General features: G+C 47.5%; 1 protein-coding gene and 1 pseudogene across 1 annotated transcript in view; one reads left to right on the top strand and one right to left on the bottom strand.

Annotated features, from left to right (window-relative positions):
- The window catches only part of GABRR2 (gamma-aminobutyric acid type A receptor subunit rho2), a 57,124-nt gene that overhangs the window by 21,504 nt on the left and 10,324 nt on the right, over positions 1–25,296 (bottom strand). The window contains exon 2 of the mRNA XM_008006596.3: positions 19,665–19,771. Coding sequence (XP_008004787.1) covers positions 19,665–19,771 — 107 coding nt within the window. The remainder of the gene's footprint in view (positions 1–19,664; positions 19,772–25,296) is intronic.
- LOC103240099 (tubulin beta-3 chain pseudogene) lies at positions 22,069–23,591 on the top strand (annotated as a pseudogene).

The following is a 25,296-nucleotide window of genomic DNA, read 5'->3' as shown; positions in this document are numbered from 1 at the left end:
GGCCTGGCCCTGCATCCCCTCTCTGGCTGTCCTTCATGCCACCCACAGCCGCTCCTGACAGTCTGCTTGTGTTTGTGCTCTGTTGTCCACCATCATCCCCGCATTGAGATTGTCCGTGTGAGGCAGGCAGGGGGGAGCCCTGTGTCCATGGAGTCCCTGAGGACCGGTGCAGGGATTCTGCGAACACCCTGAAACTGCATATGAAAGTGTGCATGCGTGTGTGTGTGTGTGTGTGTGTGCATGCATGCGGTGTGTGTGTGTGCATGCATGCGGGTATGTGCTCACTCTGGTGTATGTGTGTGACTGACAGAGAGAGGCAGATATTTTTAATTACTCTTCTGGGAAACAGACTTTCAAAGGACTGTGATTCAAAAAACTTTTTTTTGTTTGTTTGTTTATTTTTAGAGACAAGGTCTTGTTCTGTCACCCAGGCAGAGTGCAGTGGCAGGATCATAACTCACTATAACCTGGAACTTCTGGTCTTAAGGGATCCTCCCTCCTCAGGCTCCCAAAACACTGGGATTACAGGTGTGAGCCACTATGCCAGCTGCAAAAAATTAAAAAAAAAAAAAATCCCCACTGACACACTGCCTGTATCTGAATTTTGTCACCATCATTTCTTAGTAGTGTGACTTTGTACATACATAATTTCTTTCCCTCATTTTCCTCATCTCTAAAATAGGTATAATAATTATGCCAACTTCATATGGTAATCAGGCTATCATTAGGATTAAATGTGCTCATCCATGTAAAGCCCATGGAAAGGTTTGGCATATAAGATGTTGTCCGTAAGTAGTTACATTGTCTGGCTGTGGTGGCTCATGCCTATAATCCCAACACGTTGGGAGGCTGAGGCAGGTGGGGCACCTGAAGCCAAGAGTTCAAGACCAGGCTGGCCAACATGGCAAAATCCCATCTCTACTAAAAATAAAAGAATTAGCCAGGTGTGGGGGCGCATGCCTGTAATCTCAGCTACTTGGAGGCTGAGGTAGGAGAATCACTTGAACCCAGGAAGCGGAGGTTGCAGTGAGCCAAGATCGCGCCACTGTATTCCAGCCTGAATGACAGAGACATATTCTAAAAAATAATATATATATATACACACACACATACACATACATAGTTACATTAACATTGTCATTATTATCATGGCCTATAAGTAAGAGCCTGAGGCTCTTACTCCTCATTATACGTCCCTTAGCACTCACAGAGCAGACAGTATGGTCTGAAGGGGGCTGAATACGCATTGGAGGAAGGAATGACTCTGCCAACCTCTTACCACTGGTGTCTATGTCACTGAGGGCCACATTCTGCAAATCCGATTTCCTGAGGAGATCACAGGCACAAAAGATGGGCTGCCTGCCATGCCAGCATATTGCCCACTGTCTCTAGACTCCACAGGCCCTAACAAGGGTCCTGAACTGTCTCCCGGCCCTGGGCTCCAAAGCTGCTGTCATGGATGAATGCAGTTTTGCTCAGCTCCAGCAGAGTGGGCGGAAATAGAGAATTCCAACCTGTGCCATGGAATAAAAGGTGGAAGCCAGCAGCAGAAAAATCTGTGAGCCACACTTGAAGAAAAGTTGGTCATTGTCAGCAATGCATGCTCCCAGTTATTATGGAGAATTTTTTATAAACTTTTTCTAAAGTTCTGGATTGTCAGTCAAGGAGAACTTGCCACATTACAGTGAAACAAGAATACAGCAAGGATTTGCCCAAGGAAATGCTGTGGTTAGTAAATTCTTCAGGCTCTCTCACAAGGCTTCGCCCTAGGATGAAATTTTGTCAAACTTGTAAAATGAATTTAAGCAAAAATAAATATCTAATAACGATTTTTCACTATTTCTCTGAATTTGATATTTTAAGTGTCACGATATTTAAAGAAATAGATCCATATCAGAGATGAATTTGAATAAGACCTTCCATGTGTCAGTGCTTCCTAGGGTCCACGTGCCTGCACTGACACTTGAATGGTTCATACCTGTCCTGACTGTGTCCACTAGACCAAGCCCTGAGCGGACCGCAATTCACAATATGGAGATGCATAGGCCACAGTTCCTTCCTCCAGGAGCTTAAAATCCATGGAGAGGGGCAACTGGCTCTGTTTCAGGACACATCACAGAAGTGAAAAAGAAGTATTCATAATATGATCCAGAGGAAGGATCAGTGAAGTCCAACGAAAGGCATTGGAGAACATTTCACACAAGAGACAGCTTTGCTGAATTTAGGCCACAGGAACTGGAGAAAGCATCACCAACGGGCTGCATTTGGGTTGGACTTTGAAGCACTAGTTACTTCTAACAGGGAGCGGGAGGAAGAAGGGCACTTCGGGTTGTGTGATGAGCATAAGTGTAGTGCGGAGAGTAGATCCTTCCCCCACACTTCTCAGATGTGCACGTTTTTTTAAAGGTAGTTTCTTTGATCCTTCTCACAAGCCCTTTTGCCTGTTAAGTGTGGAAAAGTTGTAATGAATAGCAGCTCAGTGTAGTCCAGGTTTGTTGTTTGTTTTTGTTTTCGTTTTTTTGAGATTGAGTCTCACTCTGTAGCCCAGGCTGGAGTGCAGTGGCGCGATCTCTGCTCACTGCAAGCTCCGCCTCCCGGGTTCACGCCATTTTCCTGCCTCAGCCTCCTGAGTAGCTGGGACTACAGGTGCTCGCCACCGCGCCCGGCTAATTTTTTGTATTTTTAGTAGAGACGGGGTTTCACCGTGGTCTCGATCTCCTGACCTCCTGATCCGCCCGCCTCGGCCTCCCAAAGTGCTGGGATTACAGGCGTGAGCTACCGCGCCCGGCATAGTCCAGGTTTTAAAGTATTTCAGATTTCCTCCCACCATAGATGACCTGTGGCACAGAGGAAAAATGGCGCCCTTGAATCCTTGCTTGCTGGCTGGTCTCTGCCACTAAGTGCGTGTGTGGACTGGTGTCTGCTGAGGTACAATGAATCTCCTCTGTCTTTTGGCAAATCCACGGTCCTCTGGCCTCCAGCAGGGAAATCCTCTCACGCCAGGGCCTCTGGGTCCAGACCGAAGCCTATGTTGGTGTGCTGGCCATCTCAGAACCTGCCTCTGCTTACTGCACACTGAGCACTCATGGACTTCAGAAGGCTGTCATGCCCCTCTCTGACCTGGTGGGGGCAGTCACTCAGCTTCAACTCCTCCGTCCAGTCACCTGCCTCCATCACCACTGCATCACTACTCCTTCCTCCTACTCAGTGTAGCAGCAAACGCTTGCATACATGCACACACACTCGCACATACATAGACGCTCTCTCACACACACATGCGACCTCTCCATGCAAGGCCCAGGCAGTGAGCCACCAGCCCCCCTCCTCCACCACACCCACAGAGTTCTTGGGCTCTCTCACACACCGATCTTGCCCTCCAGGAGGAAACAAGGATACGTGCATTTGACCTCTATGCATACCCATCTGTCTTCTCCCCCTGCAGCGCCCCCGGGTTGGGCTTGCCATGCCCTCTTCCTGTTCTTTAGGAATTCCTCTTCAGGCACCCAGGCATTCCGTCTCACATTTCTGCCTTGATGGCAGAAATGGTGTTTTATCTTCACAGTGGAAAAACCCAATGTACTAAGTTGACATGGCTCTTGCTATGAAAGTCCATTGCTATTTAGACTAGAGGTTTCTGACAGTGAAGACACATTGCTTCAATATCCACTGTTATCCTTGTCATCATGAAATGACATGGAAGTACGACTGTGTTTGGGGAGTTGGGAGCAAAATATATAGAAGTAGCATAGGGCATGTAAAAATGTGTTGTTTGGGAGAAAGTGTGGCAAGGTAAACTGGGATGGGATCCTGGAAAGGCCTTCTATCCAACAGCAGCCCAAGCCCACCACCAGGCCCACAGAGGCAGCCCAAAGTGGGGCTTCCCACAAGGTCAACCTGCCCAGCTCAGCAGGCTTCCGACTGAAGTGGAGAGTGGAGTTGTCTGCTAGCCAGTCTCCCCCTTCCAGATCCTCACTTCCCCAGCCCCTCCCAGAGTCCTCCCATTCCCACAATACTGTGCAGCTCCATGTTCTTGACTTCAGGCAGACACCTGGAACTGGTGACTACGGTGCCGACCCCATCCTGTGTGCTGCATACATGTTCACACTCACTAGTGAGGACGGACTCCTCAAAGCCCAGAGACTTTTGTGATTCAACTTGTCATGATTCAGCTTTCTGAGGCTCACTTATCTGATGGGTGTAAAGTTCCTTCTCAGTGTTTTCATTTTTATTTCTCTAATTACCAATGAGTCTGGTCATTTTTATGTTTCTGGTCCAGGATTTCATCTTCTGTGAATTGCCCATTTCTATTCTTTGCGCACTTTTCTATTGGATTTTAATTTTTTTTTTTTTTTGCTTGTTGTAAGGAGATTTTAGTTTGCCAAGGATTCTTGTCATCAATAGGTGTTCTTTATCAAGAGCTTTTTCCATGTCTATTTAGAGAATCCTATGATTTTCAAAATCAGAGATGCATAAAATTTAAAACATGACATATTTACATATGACTTGTGATAGCAAAATAGTAGAAACAATTTAAATGTCTTCAGTAAGACATTTGGCAAATAAAGTATGATAGATCCATACATGATAAGCAACCATTGGAATAATAAGCAACCATTAAAAATATGAAGAAGTTGTTTATGAGCTGATAGATTCCCAAGATATAGTGCTAAGTAAAAAAACAAAATGGACAGAAGGGTATGTATAGTACAATAACAACGAGAGCATGTATAGCTATACAAGAGTACATATAGCACAGTCGTCTAGAAAGTGGGGTGGGAAGGATATATATGCATATTTCATATGCATAAAATAGCTTTGGAAGGACATGAAAAAGATTTTTATAGGCATCTAGAAAAACAGAAGGGATGATTCCCCTGGCTCTGCATGAGCCAAGTACATCCAGGAGGAACAGCGTTTGGAACCAAGAGCTGCCTGTGAATAGCACAGGCCCAGAGAGAAGTGTGCAGGGTGGGCACATGCACGATCACACTATATTAGAGTCTATTGAAGGGCATGCATTATTGATGTCGTAAAAATTAAAAACTTTTGGAAAACAGTCTTCAGCTATTTGAAGGATAGTCATGTGGAAGAGAGGCTTTTTCTGAATAGCACCCTCAAGTTCGTGTACATAGGAGCCTCAAAGAGACAGATTGGCCCTCAAAATCAAGCAAACTCTCCGATGGTCCCACCACTCCGAAGATGGTTGGGGTTGTTTCAAGAGAGGGTCACATGCTGTATGATTTCATTTACATGAAGTTCAAGAGTAAGCAAAACTAATCCATGGAGACAGAAGTCAGAAAAATGGTTACCCTTGGGAAGTACCAAGGGTACCTTGGGAGGGGCTGTGAGGGAGCCTTCTGGGAACTGGAAAGTTCTCTATCTCGATCTGCATAGTGTTTTCAAGGGTAACTGTTTGCATATGTAAAAATTCAAGCTATACACTTAAGACTTGTGCACTTTACATATATGTGTTGGTAGTAGGCAGAATAATGCCCCCAGAGATTTGTACATACTCACCACCAGAACCTGGGGACGTGTATGGTTGCATGGCAAAAGAGAACTAAGAACATGTGCAGATAATTAAGGTTGCGAATCAGCTGACCTTACAATGGGGAGAGCAGCCTGAAGTACCCAGGTGGGCCCAATGTAATCACAAGTATCCTTAAATGTGGAAGAGAGAGGCAGAAGAGGTCAGAGTGATGCCATGTTTAAACAACTTAGCCCACTGTTGCTGGCTTTGACCCCAGAGAAAGGGAGCCAGGAGCCACAGAATGTGGACGGCCTCTAGAACCCAGGAAGTGCAAGAGAATGGATGCTGCCTAGAACCTCCAGAAAGGAACACGGACCTGCTGACGCCTTGCTTCTAACCCAGCGAGACCCATTCTGGACTTCTGAACCACAGAACTGTAAGGTAATACATCTGTGTTGTTTGTGTTGTCTCCACATTTGTGATACATTGTTCTAAAACTTAGAGGAGAGTAATACAATGTTGTACCTCCCAAACATTTTTTAGGAGAGTGTCTGAGGTGGACTAGGGAGCGTGCTGGAACAGTTTACCCCTGCATAAACTATAAAGAATATGTTGATGGACTACCTCAGTGCAACGCTCAGAGTTCCCTGTCCACAGCCGACTTCCCAGGCACACAGCCCTATATCCCTCTCCTCTGTGAAAACAACAGGTTTGCCTGTGAGCAGCCTTGCCCTTTTCCACTGACTCTAGGCTTCATTGTGTGGGGAAACATTTCAGATATTCTTCATCCCTGAGACGGGGAGAGGGACTCTGGACGAAGGAGGTGCCTTCTGCCCTGCCTCTGTGAGGTTGGAAAACATCCAGTCCCCAGCAGCACCTAGGCTTCTCCCCATGGGATAGCCCGGGAGTGGCCAGACTGGGCCCAGCTGCCCTGGCATTGCTGGCGCAGGGGAATTGTTGTTACTGGGAGTTATATGGCTTGACTTTGCATTTCCTGCATGTTCCTTTCCTCGAGGGCTTCTTGCAAAGTTTGAGTTAATTTGAAATGTTGGCAATGACTCTTTTTCCCTTGGTGGGGGTAATCGAACGTTTCAGTTTAAAAATAGGCCTGACTTTTCTCATGGTGAGGGCCGGCTCCGAAACAGGTGATGAGCACCAGGTGTGAGCATGCGATTGAGGGCGGGGGTGGGCGAGGCTGCGCTCCATCTGTGGCTCCCCCCTCCAGAGCAGCACCACCATCACCCAAGCACTTAGAGATGCAAATTCTTCGGCCGCCCCCAAGGCCTGATGAATCAGACACTGTGGGGATGTGTTCAGGGGTCTGGGTTTAAGGTAGCCTGGTGGATGATGCTGATCCACACTCAAGTTGAGAACCCCTGGATGACTGACCTTGAAGGAGACATCCAGGAGTGAGAATACAACTTGCTGTGTCCTGGTGGCCGATTCCCTTTTGCTATCGGACTTCCACCATCCCATCTGGACCAGCTGTGTGTATCTCCCACCGGTGTGCCTCCTCCTTTCCCACTGCACTTGCTGAGTGGCAGAGACTTTTCCGAGACCTTGGCCTCTTTGACCTCTCTCCGTGGTGTGCCTTGCTGGAAACTCCCTCCCTCTGGGGTATCTGTGACACAGCTCTCCCCCCACTCCTCCTCTCCCTCCCAAGGGCCTTGGGCCCTTTCTCTTCTCTGCAGATACTCAGTTCCCCACCCACCGCCCCAAACAACCAACTCTCACCCTAAAACCAATGACAGTCTTCCTCCTGGGCCTATCTCTGACTCAACTCCTATTGCCTAAATGTTTTGCAATGCCTACAAGAGATCTCCAGGGAATATCTGGCCAATTTCTTAAATTTGACCTATCTAACTATTGCATGATCACACTTAGACGTGGAATCTAAAATAGTCAAATTCACAGAAGCAGAGAGTAGAACAGTGGTTGCCAGGGACTGGAGGATGAAGAAAATGAGGAGATACTGATTAAAGTGTACAAGTTTCAGTTATGCAAGGTAAGTAAGTTCTGGTGATCCAATGTACAGCAATGTGACTGTAATTAACAACACTGCATTGAGTAGTTGGGATTTGCTAAGAGGGTAGACCTTAAGTATTCTCATCACAAAAGAAAATGGTAACTATGTGAGGTGATACATTTTTTAGCATTTTTGTGGTGACGATTTTATAATATATATGCATATCAAGGCATCAAATTGTGTACCTTAAATATATACAATTTTTACTTGTTAATTATACCTCAAAGCAGAAAACAAAATGAAAAAAAACTATGACAGACCTGTCTAGTGGGACCCAGCCCTGCCCCACTGCCCAGCAGCCCTGTCCTTCAGAAGCATAGCGACCTCGATGGTCACCTCCACTCGGATGGGGTCATTAAGTACCAGGCAGAGGAAGGAGACTGCCATGAGGGTGGGTGGCTGCAGAGGAGGGGCTGTGTGGGACACAGGGCAGGGAGGGGAGTTTAATTTTAATGGAAGGAGCAAGTAGGAGCGTGTCACGGTGTCAGGTTAGGGCTTGTGTTCCAGAGGGAAGCTGGAGAAGGGTCAGAGGCGTCCCCTCCTTCAAGGGTAGAAGCCCCTGGGAAGAAGCCCGAGGGAGCCCCAGAAGGCCAGCTTCTCTCCAGCTCCTGTACCCCATCCCATTTCTCCTAAAATGTAGCAGTGAAATGCTAACCTCATCCAGTGTGGGGAAGGCGGGGAGGCAGAGCCAGGGAGTCCAAGAAGCAGCTCAGAAAGGAGGCTATTGCCCCAAAGTGAGCCAGTGCCATTGCTCTGAGTCAGCTCCGTGAGCCTTGGTGGGGCCAGAGGAGCGGCAAGTGGGGCCTTGCTGACCAGGCTCCTATGACTTGGAAGTCCAGGGGTCAAACCTCCTCTAGGGAAGAGGCCACAGAATAAAGCACCAGGAGAGTCAAGGGAGTACGAGGGTCTCTGCTCACAATCTGGGCACTCCAAATGCAGCACACTTGGGTGCTAAAGTAGCCAGCGAGGTAGAAGTTGTGTGACAGAATGACCCTAGAAAGTTCCTTCAGAAGGCATCACATTGGAGACAGTCCGCTGGGGAAGCAACCAGGTGGAAACCTAAGAAGCCGTACAAGTCTTTGCCCTAAGGTCCTCAGGGAGCCATGAGCTGTGTCAAGAAGGCACAGTCCACTGGCTCCTCAGGAGCAGGGCCCGTGTCTTTGTCATGTTTTTGTCTGGAGCCTTTGCAGTGCTGCGTGCACCCCCATTCCCATCGCCGCCTCGCACACACTGGCTGTGCTGGCCGGGCTGCACTAAGTGCTTCCAGTGGGACATCTGAGTCCATTCTCACAATGGCGGCTAAGGTGGGTGCTGATATCACCCCCATTCCACACGTGACGATTTGAGGATTAGAAGGTGACTGAGTCCCCAGCTAAAGGGAGGCATAGCCATGAGCTGTCCCCAGTGGTCTACGTCCAGAGCCCTGCGCTTAATCACTGCCCTGTGTTATGCAGAACATTCTTAATAAATACAAATATTGTTTACTGAGAACTTCCTATATGCCATGTACTGTGCTAGAGATGTCACACGCATTACTCACTTAACTCTTAGAACTCCCCTCTGCAGGAGGTACTATTATTATCCCTACTTTATGCGGCAATTAAGGAACAGAGAGGCTCAAGAACATGCCTGAGGCCACACAGTGAGAGACAGAGCTGAGATTTGGACTTTCCAGGGTAGTATTGCCTCTGTGCGATGGTTTTCAAACATCTCTGCAAATTCTTTAACCCTCCTAGCAAGAGAAGAGGTTTAGTTCCCCTCCCCTTGAACCTAGGTGGAACTTGGTAATCAATTTGATGAACAGAATTTAGCAGGAATGATGATGGCTACAAACTTCCATATGCTGGTTTCTCTTCAGCTGCCATGGAGATCACAGAGAAACCAGAGAGGGGAGGACCAATGGGGAAAAGCACTGGGATGGGGGGCGGGGCAGAGACAAAAAAGGGAGGGTTAGAGGGGATCAGAGAAAGGGGAACCAGAGAATGGAAAAGGAGGAAACCAGTGAGAGAGAGCAGGGGGGGATGATGCCAGGATGCCTGAGGAGTCCTAGCTTTGCGGTCTTGCCAGCCCAGGCAGCAGACGCAAGCATGAAACCACCTTCGAGAGGACCCCATCAACTGCCACCATCTGACTACAACTGCATGACAGCCCCAGTGAGAATGGCACAGCTGAGCCCAGTCAATCCAATTTGTGAGCAAATAAATAAATGCCTGTTATTTTAAGTCACTGTCTTAGGGTGGCTTATTATGCAGGAGTAGATAACCAGAAACCCAGTGTCCATGTTTTTTTATTTTTATTTTTAGAGACAGCATCTTACTCTGTTGCTCAGGCTGGAGTACAGATAGTTCGCTGCAAGTCTTGAACTCCTGGGCTCAAGTGACCCTCCCACCTCAACCTCCCAAGTGGCTAGGACTGCAGGTGTGCACCACCAAGCTCAGCTAATTTTTTAAAATTATTTTTTGGTAAATAATACAGGTCTCACTGTGTTGCCCAGGCTGGTTTCAAATTCCAGCTTCAAGCGATCCTCCCGCCTCAGTCTCCCAAAGTGTTGGGATTACAGGTGTAAGACACTGTGCCCAGCTAATGTTTTCAATCACTACACTGTGAACAAACTAATTAACCAATAAGTGAATGAAAGAATGAATCAATGATGTCAAAGGAAAAAGTCATATACTGAGTTCAAAACAGCCGAGAGATGCTTCATGTAAGAGGAAAGAGATTAAGCTGGGCTGTAGGCATGGTGAGTCCATCAGAAGAAGCAAGACCATGCAGTGGGATGCTGTGAACAAATGCTCACAGGCAGAAAGAAGCACAGATGTGCAGGGCCAGAGAGCATGCTAGGAGAGAAGAAGCCTTGTCTGGGAGGAGAGAGGAAGTGAGCAGAGGAGGCAGTGGGCCAGGCTGAGGAGAGGTGTTGCATCCTATAGAACAGGGGAAGCCCTGACGCTTCAGAGGGAGCAGTGCTGAGGAAGGGGTGTTTGGAAAGTGAACCTGACTAGGAGATATGGCAGAGCCAGAGGTGATGCTGGAAGATTAAGGCCATGGTGTTGGGGGATGGCAATATTTTCAACTTTATCATTATCATTCCCTAAAGAGAGAATTTAATTTGAATTTGAATTAATTATGATTTAAATTAAATACTAAGGATAAGATTTTGTCAGAGAGGGTGTAGCTAGGATTCCTTCACCCTCCAAGATCATGTGGAGAACATGGGTGTAAGGGATGGGGGCCACACCAGAGCAGGGGGAATAAGGGGCAGATCTGAATTACAGTCTGACGGATGGATTGATATAACTTGATGGATCTGGAAGGGGAAGGGTGAGGAGGAGGCAAAATCAACAAGGGCTTTGTCTTAGTTCATTCTGTGTTGCTATAAGAGAATACCTGAGGCTGAGTAATTTATAAAGAAAAGAAGTACATTAATCTTATGATTCTGGTGGCCAGAAAGTCCAAGAGCATGGCACCCACATCTGTTTGACTTCCGGTGAGGGCCTCGTGCCGCGTCACAACATAGCAGAGAAGCAGAAGGGGAAGTGGGTGTGTGCAGGGACCAAGGCACAACCTTGCTTTATAACAACCTGCTCTTATGGGAACTCTTTCATTCGTGAGAGAAATAATCCAGTCTCTTGAGAGTGAGAACTCACTCAACTCATTACCAAGAGAAAAAACAGTGCCAAGTGGAGTTCCATGGCCCAAACACCTCCCATGAGGCCCATCAGCATTTTAGAGACCCTGTCTCTAAAAACAAACTGTAAAATGATGTATACCCACATCCTGCTGTTTTGACAAATACACCTTCCTATCAGCTGATAATGGCTCAGTCCAGCTTCAGAACTTGCAGACTCCACGGAATTACAGGCTGGTGTGTGGCAGCACAGGGAGACTGGGCCCAGCGCATGAGCTGTCTGTCTTCTTTTCCTGCCACAGCAGGTCCCTGCACAGGGAAGAGCCTCTGTGCATGCATGTGGTCACCCTGTCCACATATTTAAGCCATTCACACCCCTTGAAACAGCCATCCCCGGCCACCTCTCAGGACCAGGGGTTGGCACAGACAATACAGCAGTGCCCTCAGGGGCTTGCCTGGAGAATAGGCATGCACAGGCCCTGGAGGCAGGCTTGGGCTGTGTAGACAGTGATCCTGGGGCCCAGTACCCAAGTGTGGCCGGCAAGGGCAGGAACAGCAGGTGGGCAATCTCCCCTGGGCCCCACAGACTCGACACTCTGAGCCGTGTGTGTGGCCCAAGCAGGGCCCCTCTTGCCTGGGTCTGAGGCTGCCACTGACAACAGGTCCTTGCCTTCCACCTCCTGCTTTGTTCTGCCAATGAAGGTGCCAGTCAGTATCAGAAGGCAGGAGGTATTGGAAGGAAGGAGGAGGATGAGGAGAATGGCTTCTCCTGCATCACTGTTGGCCCAGCTACGGGCTGTGTCCTCCTTTTGAAGGCCACAGCTCCCATTGGGCAGCTTTTTCTGACAGCTACAGCTCTTTTCCAGGCTCAGGTAACTGCTTCCTCCTCTCACGCTCAGGCCCAGCCTGACAATGGCTCCACAGTCTTCATAGCCTCTCGGGTTTTGCCACAGCTGCTAGTTTACCTTGACCCTGCCCATGCCTCTGTAAATGCACCTTCACTAGGCTCTCTTCAATGACCCCTTGGAGCATGCCGGCTGCTTCCTGTTACTATATCCTTTTGCCATTGCTTTTCCTCAGTGCTCTATCTCGGTGAATGGCCTCACCCAGGTCACACACTCAGGAGGTGCCCCAGGTTCCTCTGATTCTGTGGGATACCAAGACCTGGCTCTCTTCCCTCCGTAGCATCTCTCAGGTCCCTCCAATTTTTTCTGTGGTCTTAGCCCCTCATCAGCTGTAGCCTGGAGCATCCCTGAAGGGCCCAGCCCGTGCCCTGCATCCATCCTCAGCCCCCCTAGCCTCCTCCATGCAGACCCACAGTAAGCTTCCTAAAGCCCAAGATGCATCCTGTTGCTCCTCAGCTTAGGCTGTGCTGCCAAGAGTCTGAACTCAGCAAAGCCCTCCCAGAGCAGCGCTGCCCATTGCTCCAGCCTCCTCTTGGTACGCCCCTGCCCTGCACTCCCTCCTGTCTACACACGCATACACTAGACATAATCCAGCCACGTGGACCTGCTCCTGCCCCCTGACACTGCACCGCTTCCTGCTCCAGAGTGTATCCTTCTTCCTGCCTTCTCACCGCTGGTGCTCACCCACTGGGTATCCTTCCAGACTCACTGCAGTGTCACTGCCTGGATGCAAACTTCTGTGATCTCCTCTCCGGGCAGAACTGACCATTCCCTCCTTTCTCCTACTCCATCGGTAGAGACACCCTACATCACTTCTGTCATACTTGATAGCACTTCATCATTTATCTGTTTCCCCCCAGTAGACCATCAGCTTCTTGAGAACAATATTTCATTTTGTGCAAAGTAATTTAATGTAAAAACAGTTCCAACAGTACGAGCTTCCCAGGCAAGGGCAGCTCTTCCCCAGGGCCGCCCTTCCCTTGTGCCCCTGATCAGAACCTGCTCTGTACCCCAACAGCTCCCCAGCCTTTTCTTCCCAGTGGTCCTCACAATTTGACGTCTCCACATGAGGATTTCATTAAACTGGTCTTCCAACTAAAGCATAAACTCCAAGGACTGTGTCTGTCTTGCTCCCTACTGGGTCCATAGGGCCAAGGACTGCCCAACACCTAGGAGCAGCTCAAAAAATACATATGTGTCTTATGAACAAAACCATTTTGGTTGGAGAATCTGACCTTTGTTGTCTCCATTTATTTCTGGTCATTTTGATGAGCTCCTTGGATATATTTCAAAAGATTCCATGATGACACTATATCCCTTCTGTACCTCCCATCTATGCAGTTTGAATTAAAAATCAGCATTGTAGTGGTGGAAGTGTAAAATGGTGCAGCCACTGTGGAAAACAGCATGGTGGTTTCTCAAAAATAAATAAATAAATAAATAAATAAATATATATATATATATATATATATATATGCTCATCTATTGCTATATGATCTAGCAATCCCACTTCTGGGTATGTTTCCAAAAGAATCAAGAGTAGAACTTTGAACAGATATTTGCACATCCATGTTCATAGCAGCACTATTCACAATAGCCAAAAAGAAGAAACAACACGAATGTCAATCAACTGATAAATGGATACACAAAATGTGGTAGACATATCCAGTGGAATATTCAGCCTTTAAAAAAAGGAAATTCTGTCACATGCTACAACATGTACCTTGAAGACATTATGCTAACTGAAGTATGCCAGTCATAAAAGCCACTCCAAAGTAGTATAATTCCTCTATGAAGTAGTTAGAATAGTCAATTATGGAGACAGAAAGTTGAATGGTGGTTGCCAGGGGCTGGAGGGGTGAGAAAGAAATAGGGAATTCTCGTTTAATGAATATAGAGTTTCTGTTTGGAAAGATGAAAAAAGTTCTGGAAATGGATGCTGGTGATAGTTGTGTAACAATGTGAATATACTTAATGCCACTGAACTCTACACTCAAAAATGGTCAAAAGGGTCAATTTTATATTATGTATTTCACCACAATTTTAAAAATGAAATTTAAAAGAAAATCAGGGCTGGGCACAGTGGCTCACGCTCATAAGGCAGGCAGATCACTTGAGCCCAGGAGTTCGAGACCAGCCTGGGCAACATGGTGAAAACCTCTCTGTACACAAAATGTAAGAAATTAGCCAGGCATGTTGGTGCATGCCTGTAGCCCCAGCTACTCAGGAGGCTGAAGTGGAAGGATCGCCTGAGCCTGGACAGTTGAGGCTGCAGTAAGCTCTGATCCTGCCACTGCACTCCAGACTGGGCAACAGAGCGAGACCCTGTCCAAATAAATAAAATAAAATAAAATCAGAATTGCAGCATTTCTCCTAACAAAAGGAGGAGAAACCCTGTGGCCCTGGAGGTTCTAACCAGGGCACACTACCTAATCAAACAGCTGGTTGCTTAGACAAGGTATTTTTGTTTCAACTGATCCATGGGATTATTAGGAAGCTGACAGATTTTTAATCTTTTCTCTTTCTAGACTAAAAAGGTCACCCAAGGGGTATCTAGTCCTAAGCTGATTCTTCTCTATCAACTACTTTTAATTTTTAAAAAAATATTTTGTTTAAAAACTTGGTGTTTGAGTCCCACCCCCAGAGATTCTGATTTAATTGGTCTGGGGTATAGACTGAGCATGACAACTTTTTGTTGTTGTTTTTGAGCCAGAGTCTCACTCAGTTGCCCAGGCTGGAGCAATTGAGCCCAGTGATGCAATCTTGGCTCACTGCAACCTCCACCTCCTGAGTTCAAGCAATTCTCATGCCTCAGCCATGCAAGTAGCTGGGACTACAGGCATGTGCCACCACACCAGGCTAATTTTTGTATTTTTAATAGAGATGGGTTTTCATCATTTTGGCCAGGTTGGTCTCAAACTCCTAGCCTCAAGTGATCCACCCATCTCAACCCCCCAAAGAGCTGGGATTACAGGTGTGAGCCACCACACCCAGCCTCTATCAAGTACTTTTAAACACCATTCCATAGGAAGCCCCTCTTAGAGAAATAAGATGGGAATGAGGACGTAGTCCACAACAGTATTGAGGCTATTGAGGGACATCATTGCTCAAATGACCTGCTTAGTGTGGTGTGTGCTACTGGAAGGCGGTGTTAGGCTGGGCCCGCACTTTGGGTGGGTTGGGCCCAGTTTCTGCTTCTAACTAGAAGCCTGTCAGGGGCTGCTTCCAGGCAATTAGACACCTTCTATCACCTGCACAGAGTCACCTATGTGCTGTCTGTGCAGCCTCCTTTCTCACAGAGACCTACCCATGAGGCACTGAGTGAAATGGGGACACCCAGGAGCACCTGCAGGGAAGGTTTCTTGTCTCTAAGTCACCTTCAGGTGCTCCCATAGGGTACAGGTTATAAAGATCATTGTTCCTGCAATCATCCCATCTTGCCTGACTGGCCAGAACTCTGGGTGTCTTATTTATGGGCTCATGGAGGCAGGGAGCCCTGGTACCTCACTATGTGCTCTCCTCCCTCCATTTCATCCAACTGACATCTGGGCATCCAGGAAAGCCCTGCAGGAGATCAGAAGGGCCCAGAGGACCAACTGCCATGGGGAGGAGGCTGGAAGGAAGGAGGAGTGGCCCCCACCTATGCTGTGTGGCTGAGATCTTGACTTCTATGGAAGGTGATGCCTCTTTCCTTAGCAGCTCCCCCAAAGTCAGAGCCCTGCCCAGGGTCAGAAGCTTACCCAGGCAGGGGCAGGGAGCAGTCCTGACCCTCCACACTCTGGAGGGCCCCGCAGAAGGGCCCAGAAGATGCAGTGGTCAAACCGCAAGAAGTCCACTTTGCTCCTGGAACTGGCTTGAGGAAGGAGCAGCCTGATGGGGACTGTGGTGTGTTGCAGCATTTCTCCTCAGAGTCAGGGTTTCTGGGAACATGGCAGGATTTCATCTGCAATTCCTGAGAGCTAGCTCCTGGTGGGAGTATTTTCCTAAGGCTTTCGGTTTTGCAGCTGATGTCACAAAAGAAACCTAAGTTCTGCTTCTGGCTGTTCTGTGGCCATCACCTAACTCCTGGGACCCCAGGCTCTTCTTCTACATACTGAAGGTACTGACCAGGTGATGGCCCAGGCTCCTGATAGCATCACCAGCCTTGGGTAAAAAGGTACATGTTGTTCGGAATACCACCCACACCCAGTACACACCCACAAAAGACCACACTGAGGCACGGCCACATTATGACTTTTGAGGACCCTGGGCACTTTTACTTCATGGGCCTCTTCCTCTATAAAAAAAAAAAATCAAAAAAACATATTTTATAATTGTGTTGGTTTAATGATGAACATATTAATAGTATATATTAAAACAACTTCTGCTTAAAAGTATGTTTTTCTTATTTTAAGATAAAGCAAAAACATTTTATTGTGGGCCCCAGGCAGTGTGCTTATGCCACCTAATGGGTATGTCAGCTCTGCCTCGAGACATGCAAGTAGGAGACAAGAAAGGGACCCAGCTTGGCGGGGGGGGTCCAATCTCAGCTGACCTGGGACATTTACTTTACCTCTCTGTGCCTCAGTTTCCTCATCTGGGTACAATAATAGTATCCACTTCATAGAATTGATGAGAAGATTAAAATAAGATTATATATATATGTACCTTGATTAGAACGGTGTCTGGCACACAAAAAAACTCACTATGAAAGTGGTAGTTGTGGCTGGGCACAGTGGCACATGCCTGTAATCCCAGCACTTTGTTTTTCTTATTTTAAGATAAAGCAAAAACATTTTGTTGTGGGCCCCAGGCACACAACTTCCTGGGTCCAGCTAGTCAGGAGGCTGAGGTGGAAGGATCACCTGAGCCTGGACAGTTGAGGCTGCAGTAAGCTCTGATCCTGCCACTGCACTCCAGACTGGGCAACAGAGCGACACCCTGTCTCAAATAAATAAAATAAAATAAATAAAAATCAGAATTGCAGCATTTCTCCTAACAAAAGGAGGAGAAACCCTGTGCCCCTGGAGGTTCTAACCAGGGCACACTACCTAATCAGGACACAAAATAGCTCCTCTGTCATTTTTATAGAGGAATTGGCCCATGAAGGCAGAGGTGCCCAGGATCGTCAAAAGTCCTAGCATGGCCCTGCCTCTGCACTATTTTGGCACATGTGTGTGTGTCTGGGTGTGGGAGGCTGAGGCGGGTGGATCACTTGAGGTCAGGAGTTCAAGACCAGCCTGACCAACATAGTGAAACCCTGTCTCTACTAAAAATGCAAAAAAATTAGCCAGGCATGGTGGCACATGCCTGCAATCCCAGCTATTCAGGAGGCTGAGGGAGGAGAATCGCTTGAACCTGAGAAGCAGAGGTTGCAGTGAGCTGAGATTGCGCCACTGCACTCCAGCCTAGGCGACAAAGTGAAACTCTGTCTCAAAAAAAAAAAAAAAGTGGTAGTTGTCATGCATGTTATTGTTGGTTATTGCGATTCCTAGCCACTGTACCCCTCTGTACTCTCAACTGTTGCTGGGCAAGAAAAGTGGAGCTTCCCGCTTTTGGGGACGGCTTGCTCAGACTTCCTGGAGCAGATGCAGCTATTTTAAAGCTGCTTATTAGTATAACTTTATTTTTGTAAAATTCCTTGGCAGGCTTGCCCATGACAAACCCCCGAGGAAACCCAAGAGCTACCAGAAATATGGTGGCCTCTTCTTGACCTTCCGTGGACGTCAATCAGGTTGCGGTTGGGAGGGAGATGAGTCACAGGCCTGTAATCTGCCACCTGCTTTTCTCCCTCTGCTTAGCAGGTGTCAGAGCTCAGGGAATTTAGTGGGAGGCTTTGAGGCCTTTTAAAATGCGTAGGCCTCTGGGATAAATTAATTTCTTAATCCCTTAACAGTCACACAAGAGGAAGATCTGACAGCTGGGTTTTTCAGAGGGGACAGGAACAAATGTCTGTCAGGGGCTTTACATACATTATCATGTTTAATCTGGACAAGAACCCCATACATGGGGATTACTCTCCCCATTTTATAAACAAACAAATGGAGACTCAAAGGATTGGTGACCTGCCTGGGAGTCACCGCCACTCCTTTTTTACTGCCCCAGAACGATGGGACCTACTAGAGGATCAAGGGCAGAGAAAAAGGAGAAAGGAAAGCCAGCCTGCCTGGGTCTGTCTTGGCCAAGGTTCATCATCTGAAATTCTTGGGGCCTCAGTTTCCCCAAGAGGAGAGAAAAGTTGGCCCAGGGATCTCATACATTCTGCTACTCTTACCCCACTCTCTGCCTAGTCAGAGCAGATGACTGACTCCTTTCCCAGCTGCTACGGCCTGAATGTTTATGTCCCTGCCAAATGCGTATGTTGCAGTCCTAACCCGCAATAGAATGGTACTAGGAAGTGGGCCCTTTGGAAGGTGATGAGACCCTAGGGGTGGAGCCCTCACCAGTGGGATTAGTGCTCTTATAAAAAAGGCCCCAGGCTGGGCACAGTGGCTCACGCCTACAATCCAGCACTTTGGGAGGTCAAGGCGGTTGGATCACGAGATCAGGAGATCGAGACCATCCTGGCTAACGTGGTGAAACCCGTCTCTACTAAAAATACAAAAAAATTAGCCGGGCGTGGTGGTGGGTGCCTGTAGTCCCAGCTACTCGGGAGGCTGAGGCAGGAGAATGGCATGAACCCGGGAGGCGGAGCTTGCAGTGAGCGGAGGAGACAGCGCCACTGCACTCCAGCCTGGGTGACAAAGCGAGACTGTCTCAAAGAAAAAAAAAAGGCCCCAGAGAACTGCCTTGCCCCACCCACTATGTGAGGCTACAGTGAGAAGGCACCGTCTATGAACAGATGAACAGAAAGTGGGACCTCACCACACATGGAACCTGTCGGCACTTTGATCTTACTTCCGGCCTCTGGAACCATGAGAAATACGTTTCCATTGTCTATAAGCCGCCCAGCCTATGGCGTTTTGTGTGAAAGCCAGAACTGACTAAGACATTTCCCCCCTTCTCCATAGCATTTCTCTAGTTCCTGGGAAGGACAGCCACTGGCCATGCCTCCCCTCCCTGACCCCAAGAGTAGCAGAGCACCTTTGGGGGCAGTTGTGCGAGGAGTCTTTGTAATGCGTTAAGCTGTTGTTGCTGCTTTGGAAAACAGGTGACTCCATCAAAACAGTAAACTCCCAGCTAGTCATGGCCACAAAGTTACAATGCCATGTTTGGAATTCCACCCACACCCAGACACACATACATGTGCCAAAATAGTGCAGCGACAGGGCCATGCTAGGGCTTTTCAGGATCCTGGGCACCTCTGCCTTCATGGGCCTCTTCCTCTATAAAAATGACAGAGGAGCTATTTTGTGTCCTGATTCCTTTGCCTGCTCTTATTTTTGTAGGACAAAAAAGTTGGCAGCCACAGGGCCCATCTCCTTTGTGAATGTGAATGGCTTAGTCACTGGCCGGCCGTCTTTAGTCAACGGCCCTCTCCACCACTTCCTGCTCTTTTCTCCTTGGGAAAATTAGGGACTCAGGAAGTGGAGTCGGGTTTATCTGAGTGGGAAAATTGCAGCGTCTGAGGAAGGGCTGTGCCAGAGGGAGCCAGAGAGGGCAGCACCTCACATCCCTGGGGCCAACATCCCACCTGGCACAAAGGATGGACATTCCTACCTCCGAAGGCGGGCCTCATGCTGAAGTCATGCTCGTCCACTCTGAGAAGTTGCTGAGGCTTTCCCTTCCGGATCTTGGTCACATCAAGGTTCTTCTTATATAAGTGACTGCGAAGACAAGCAAGAAACTATTTTCCATCAGCTCATCAATGCATTGAGTGAGATGATTTGGGCGATTACTCCCTGCAAGATCTACCTGTTAGGCACCTTTTCTCCATTCTCCTTCTTGGCCCAGGGGAGGAGGAAGGCTGAAGGACCCTCCACGCACACCCCAGATCCTCACAGGTAGACTGACCTGAGGATCAGGTTTTTCCAGAGCCTTCCGAAAGTGGTTGCCCTCCTGGGCAGGACAGCATTCTACCTTGGTAAAGCCTATACTTGGATGAAAATGGTTGGATTGGCTGCTAGCTAGATTAATAAAGAAGAAAACAGAGAACATCAAAATAAACACAGTTAGAAATGACAAAGGGAGGTGGGTGCAGAGGCTCACCCTGTAATCCCAGCACTTTGGGAAACTGAGGTGGGTGGATTGTTTGAGGTCAGGAGTTTGAGACCAGCCTAGCCAACATGGTGAAACCCCATCTCTACTAAAAATATAAAAATTAGCTGGGCATGGTGGCACGCACCTGTAGTCCCAGCTACTTGGAAGGCTAGGGCACAAGAATCACTTGAACCAAGGAGGTGGAGGTTGCAGTGAGTGGAGGTTGTGCCACCTGGGCAATAGAGTGAGACTCTGTCACAAAAAAAAAAAAAAAAAAAAAAAAAAAAAGACAAACAGGATGTTACCACTGACCCCACAGAAATACAAATAACCATCAGAGACTACCATGGACAACTCTATGTACACAAACTAGAAAACCTAGAAGAGATGGATAAATTCCTGAACACATACATATGCCACACCAGATATTGAACCAGGAAGAAGTTGATTCCCTGAATAGACCAATAATGAGCTCCGAAGTTGAATCAATAATGAATAGCCTACCAACCAACAACAACAAAAAAAAACCAGGACCTGATGTATTCACAGCCAAATTCTACCAGATGTACAAAGAAAAAAACCCAGGACCTGGCCGGGCGCGGTGGCTCAAGCCTGTAATCCCAGCACTTTGGGAGGCCGAGACGGGTGGATCACGAGGTCAGAAGATCGAGACCATCCTGGCTAACACGGTGAAACCCCATCTCTACTAAAAAATACAAAAAAAAAAAAAACTAGCCGGGCGAGGTGGCGGGCGCCTGTAGTCCCAGCTACTCAGGAGGCTGAGGCAGGAGAATGGCGTGAACCCGGGAGGTGGAGCTTGCAGTGAGCCGAGATCTGGCCACTGCACTCCATCCTGGGCGACAGAGCGAGACTCCATCTCAAAAAAAAAAAAAAAAAAAAAACCCAGGACCTGATGTATTCACAGCCAAATTCTACCAGATGTACAAAGAGGAGCTGGTACCATTCCTATTAAAACTATTCCAAAAAATTCAGGAGGCAGGACTGCTCCCCAGTTCACTCTATGAGGCCAGCATCATCCTGATACCAAAACCTGGCAGAGACACACACACACACACAAAAGCTTTAGGCCACTATCATTGATGAACATTGAGGCAAACAATCCTCAACAACGTATTTGCAAACCAAATCCAGCAGCCCATGAAAAAGTGAATCCACCACGATCAAGTAGGCTTCAAGCCCAGGATACAAGGTTGATTTAACATACGCAAATCAATAAATGTGATTCATCACATAAAACTAAAGCCACATTATTATCTCAATGGATGCACAAAAGGTTTTCGATAAAGTTCAACACTCCTTCATATTAAAAACTCTCAATAAACTAGGTATTAAAGAAACATACTTCAAAATAGTAAGAGACATCTATGACAAACCCATGGCCAACATCATACTAGATGGGCAAATGCTGGAAACATTCCCCTTGAAAACCAGTACAAGACAAGGGTGCCCTCTCTCACCACTCCTATTCAACATAGTATTGTAAGTCCTGACCAGGGCAATCAAGAAAGAGAACAAAATGAAGGACATCCAAATAGGAAGAGAGGAAGTCAAACAATCCTTATTTGCAGATGATGTGATTCTATAACTAGAAAACCCCACAGTTTTGGCCCAAAAACTCCTTCAGCTGATAAACAACTTCAGCAAAGTTTTGGGATACAAAACCAATGTAAAAAATCACTAGCATTCCTACACACCAACAATGGTCAAGCCTAGAGCCAAATCAGGGGTGAAATCCCATTCATGATTGCCACAAAAAGAATAAAATGCCTAGGAATACAGCTAACCAGGGAGGTGAAAGATCTCTACAATGAGAATTGCAAAGCACCACTCAAAGAAATCAGAGATGTCAGCAGCCAGCCCAGCCCCCATGCCCGTCTGCAGCCGCGTGCCAGACGCGCCCAGCATGAGGGAGATCGTGCACATTCAGGGCGGCCAGTGCGGCTACTAGATCGGGGCCAAGTTCTGGGAAGTCATCAGTGATGAGCATGGCATAGACCCCAGCGGCAACTAAGTGGGGGACTCGGACTTGCAGCTGGAGTGGATCAGCATCTACTACAACGAGGCCTCTTCTCACAAGTATGTGCCTCGGGCCATTCTGGTCGACCTGGAGGCCGGGACCATGGACAGTGTCCGCTCGGGGCCTTTTGGACATTTTTTCAGGCCTGACAATTTCATCTTTGGTCAGAGTGGGGCCGGCAACAACTGGGCCAGGGGTCACTACACAGAGGGTGCGGAGCTGGTGGATTCCGTCCTGGATGTGCGGAAGGAGTGTGAGAACTGCGACTGTCTGTAGGGTTTCCAGCTGACCCACTCGCTGGCTGAGGGCACAGCCTTGGGCATGGGCACGCTACTCATCAGCAAGGTGCATGAGGAGTATCCCGATCGCATCATGAACACCTTCAGCGTAGTTCCCTCGCCCAAGGTGTCAGACACGGTGGTGGAGCCCTACAACCCCACGCTGTCCATCCACCAGCTGGTGGAGAATACAGGTGAGACCTACCGCATAGACAAGGAGGTTCTCTACGACATCTGCGTCTGCACCCTCAGGCTGGCCACGCCCACCTATGAGGACCTCTGCCACCTGGTGTTGGCCACCATGAGCGGGATTACCACCTCCTTGCGCTTCCCGGGCCAGCTCAACGAGGACCTGCACAAGCTGGTGGTGAACATGGTGCCCTTCCCCCACTTGCACTTCTTCATGCCCAGCATGAAGCCTGGGCAGCCAGCAGTACCGGGCCCTGACCGTGTCCGAGCTCATCCAGCAGATGTTTAACACCAAGAACATGATGACTGCCTGCGACCAGTACCACGGCTGCTACCTGACAGTGGCCACCGTGTTCCGGGGCCACATGTCCATGAAGGAGGTGGACGAGTAGATGCTATCCATCCAGAGCAAGAACAGCAGCTACTTTGTGAGTGGATCCCCAACAACATGAAGGTGGATGTGTGTGACATCCCGCCCCCCAGCCTCAAGATGTCCTCCACCCTCATCGGCAACAGCACAGGCATCCAGGAACTGCTCAAGCATCTCAGAGCAGTTCACGGCCATGTTCCAGGGCAAGGCCTTCCTACACTGGTATATGAGCGAGGGCATGGATGAGATGGAGATCACTGAGGCAGAGAGCAACGTGAATGACCTGGTGTCCGAGTACCAGCAGTACCAGGACGCTACCGCCGAGGAGGAGGGTGAGATGTTTGAAGATGAGGAGGAGGAGTTGGAGGCCCAGGGCCCCAAGTGAAGCTGTTTGCAGCTGGAGTGAGGGGCAGGTGGCAGCCAGGGCCAAGGCCAGCAGTGTCTGACCTCCAGAGCCATCTTGCTGTGGACAGCGTCCCCAGCTTTCCCCCACCAGCTTGTCACTCACCCTAGGGCTCCCTTGCCACCCTCCTGCAGTATTTACACCCATCCTCCCCACCTAGGACACGTGTGTGTTGCTCCTGTCTCTGTCTTATTGCAGCTCCAGGCCTGACATTTTATGGATTTGTTTTTTACTGATTTGTGTTTATATTTTCAGGGATACTTAATAAATCTATTGCTATTAGATAAAAAAAAAAAAAATCAGACATGACACAAAGAAATGAAAATATGTTTCATGCTCATGGATAGGAAGACTCAATATCATTAAAACGGCCATACTGCCTAAAACTATTTATAGATTCAATGCTATTTCTATCAAACTACCGATGATATTCTTCACAGAACTAGAAAAACAATTTAAAAATTAATACGGAATCAAAAAGCCTGAATAGCCAAAGCAATCTTAAGGGGAAAACAAACAAACAAACAAACAAACAAACCAAAGCTGGAGGCATCACATTACCTGACTTCAAACTATACAACAAGGCTATGGTAACCCAAACAGCATGGTACTGGTACAAAAACAGGCACATAGACCAAAGGAACAGAATAGAGAGCCCACAAATAAGGCTACACACCACAGCCATCTGATCTTATGCAAAGCCAACAAAAATAAGCAATAAGGCGAGGACTCCTCATTCAATACATGGTGTTATGAGAACTGGCTAGCCATATGCAGAAGATTGAAATGGGACCTGGTTTTTACACCATATACAAAAATCAACTCAAGATGGATTAAATACTGAAGTATAAAACTCAAAACTATAAAAACGCTGGAAGACAACCTAGGCAATACCATTCCGGACATAGGAAGTGGGAAACATTTCATGATGAAGACACCAAAAGCAACTGCAGCAAAACCAAAAATTGACAAATGGGATCTTATTAAGAGCTTCTGCACAACAAAATAAAGTAACAACATAGTAAATAGACACCCTACAGAATGGGAGAAAATATTTGCAAGCTATGCATCTGACAAAGATCTAATATCCAGCATCTATAAGGAACTTAAATTTACAAGAAAAAACAAACCCCATTAAAAAGTGGGCAAAAAGCGGGCACAGTGGCTCATGCCTATAATTCCAGCACTTTGAGAGCCTGAGGCAGGAGAATCACTTTAAGAGGATGAGGCAGGCGGATCACTTGATGTCAGGAGTTCAAGACCAGCCTGGCCAACATGGTGAAACCCCGTCTCTGCTAAACAAAAGTTAACTGGGTGTGGTGGTGTGTGCCTGTAATCCCAGCTATTTGGGATGCTGAGGCACAAGAATCACTTGAACCTGGGAGGCAGAGGTTGCAGTGAGCCAAGATCATGCCACTACACTCCAGCCTAGATGGGAGCGAGACTCCATCTCAAAAAAAGAAAAAAAGTGGGCAAAGGACATGAACAGATGCTTTTCAAAAGAAGACATATACACTCGGCCAAAAAGCATATGAAAAAATGCTCAATAACACTGATCATTAGAGAAGTACAAATCAAAACCACAATGAGATACCATCTCACACCAGTCAGAATCACTATTATTAAAAAGTCAAAAAATAACAGATTCTGGTGAGGTTACAGAGAAAAGAAAATGTTTATACACTGTTGGTGGGAATATAAATTAGTTCGACCATTGTGGCAAGCAGTGTTGTGATTCCTCAAAAAGCTAAAAACAGAACTAGCGTTCTACCCAGCAATCCCATTATTGGATATATAACTAAAGGGATATAAATTGTTTTCCCATAAAGACACATGCATATTCATTGCAATACTATTCACAATAGCAAAAACAT

The sequence above is a fragment of the Chlorocebus sabaeus genome, chromosome 13, assembly GCF_047675955.1.
Source record: "Chlorocebus sabaeus isolate Y175 chromosome 13, mChlSab1.0.hap1, whole genome shotgun sequence".
Classification (NCBI taxonomy): Eukaryota; Metazoa; Chordata; class Mammalia; order Primates; family Cercopithecidae; genus Chlorocebus; species Chlorocebus sabaeus.
This window is presented reverse-complemented; position numbering and strand designations above follow the sequence as displayed.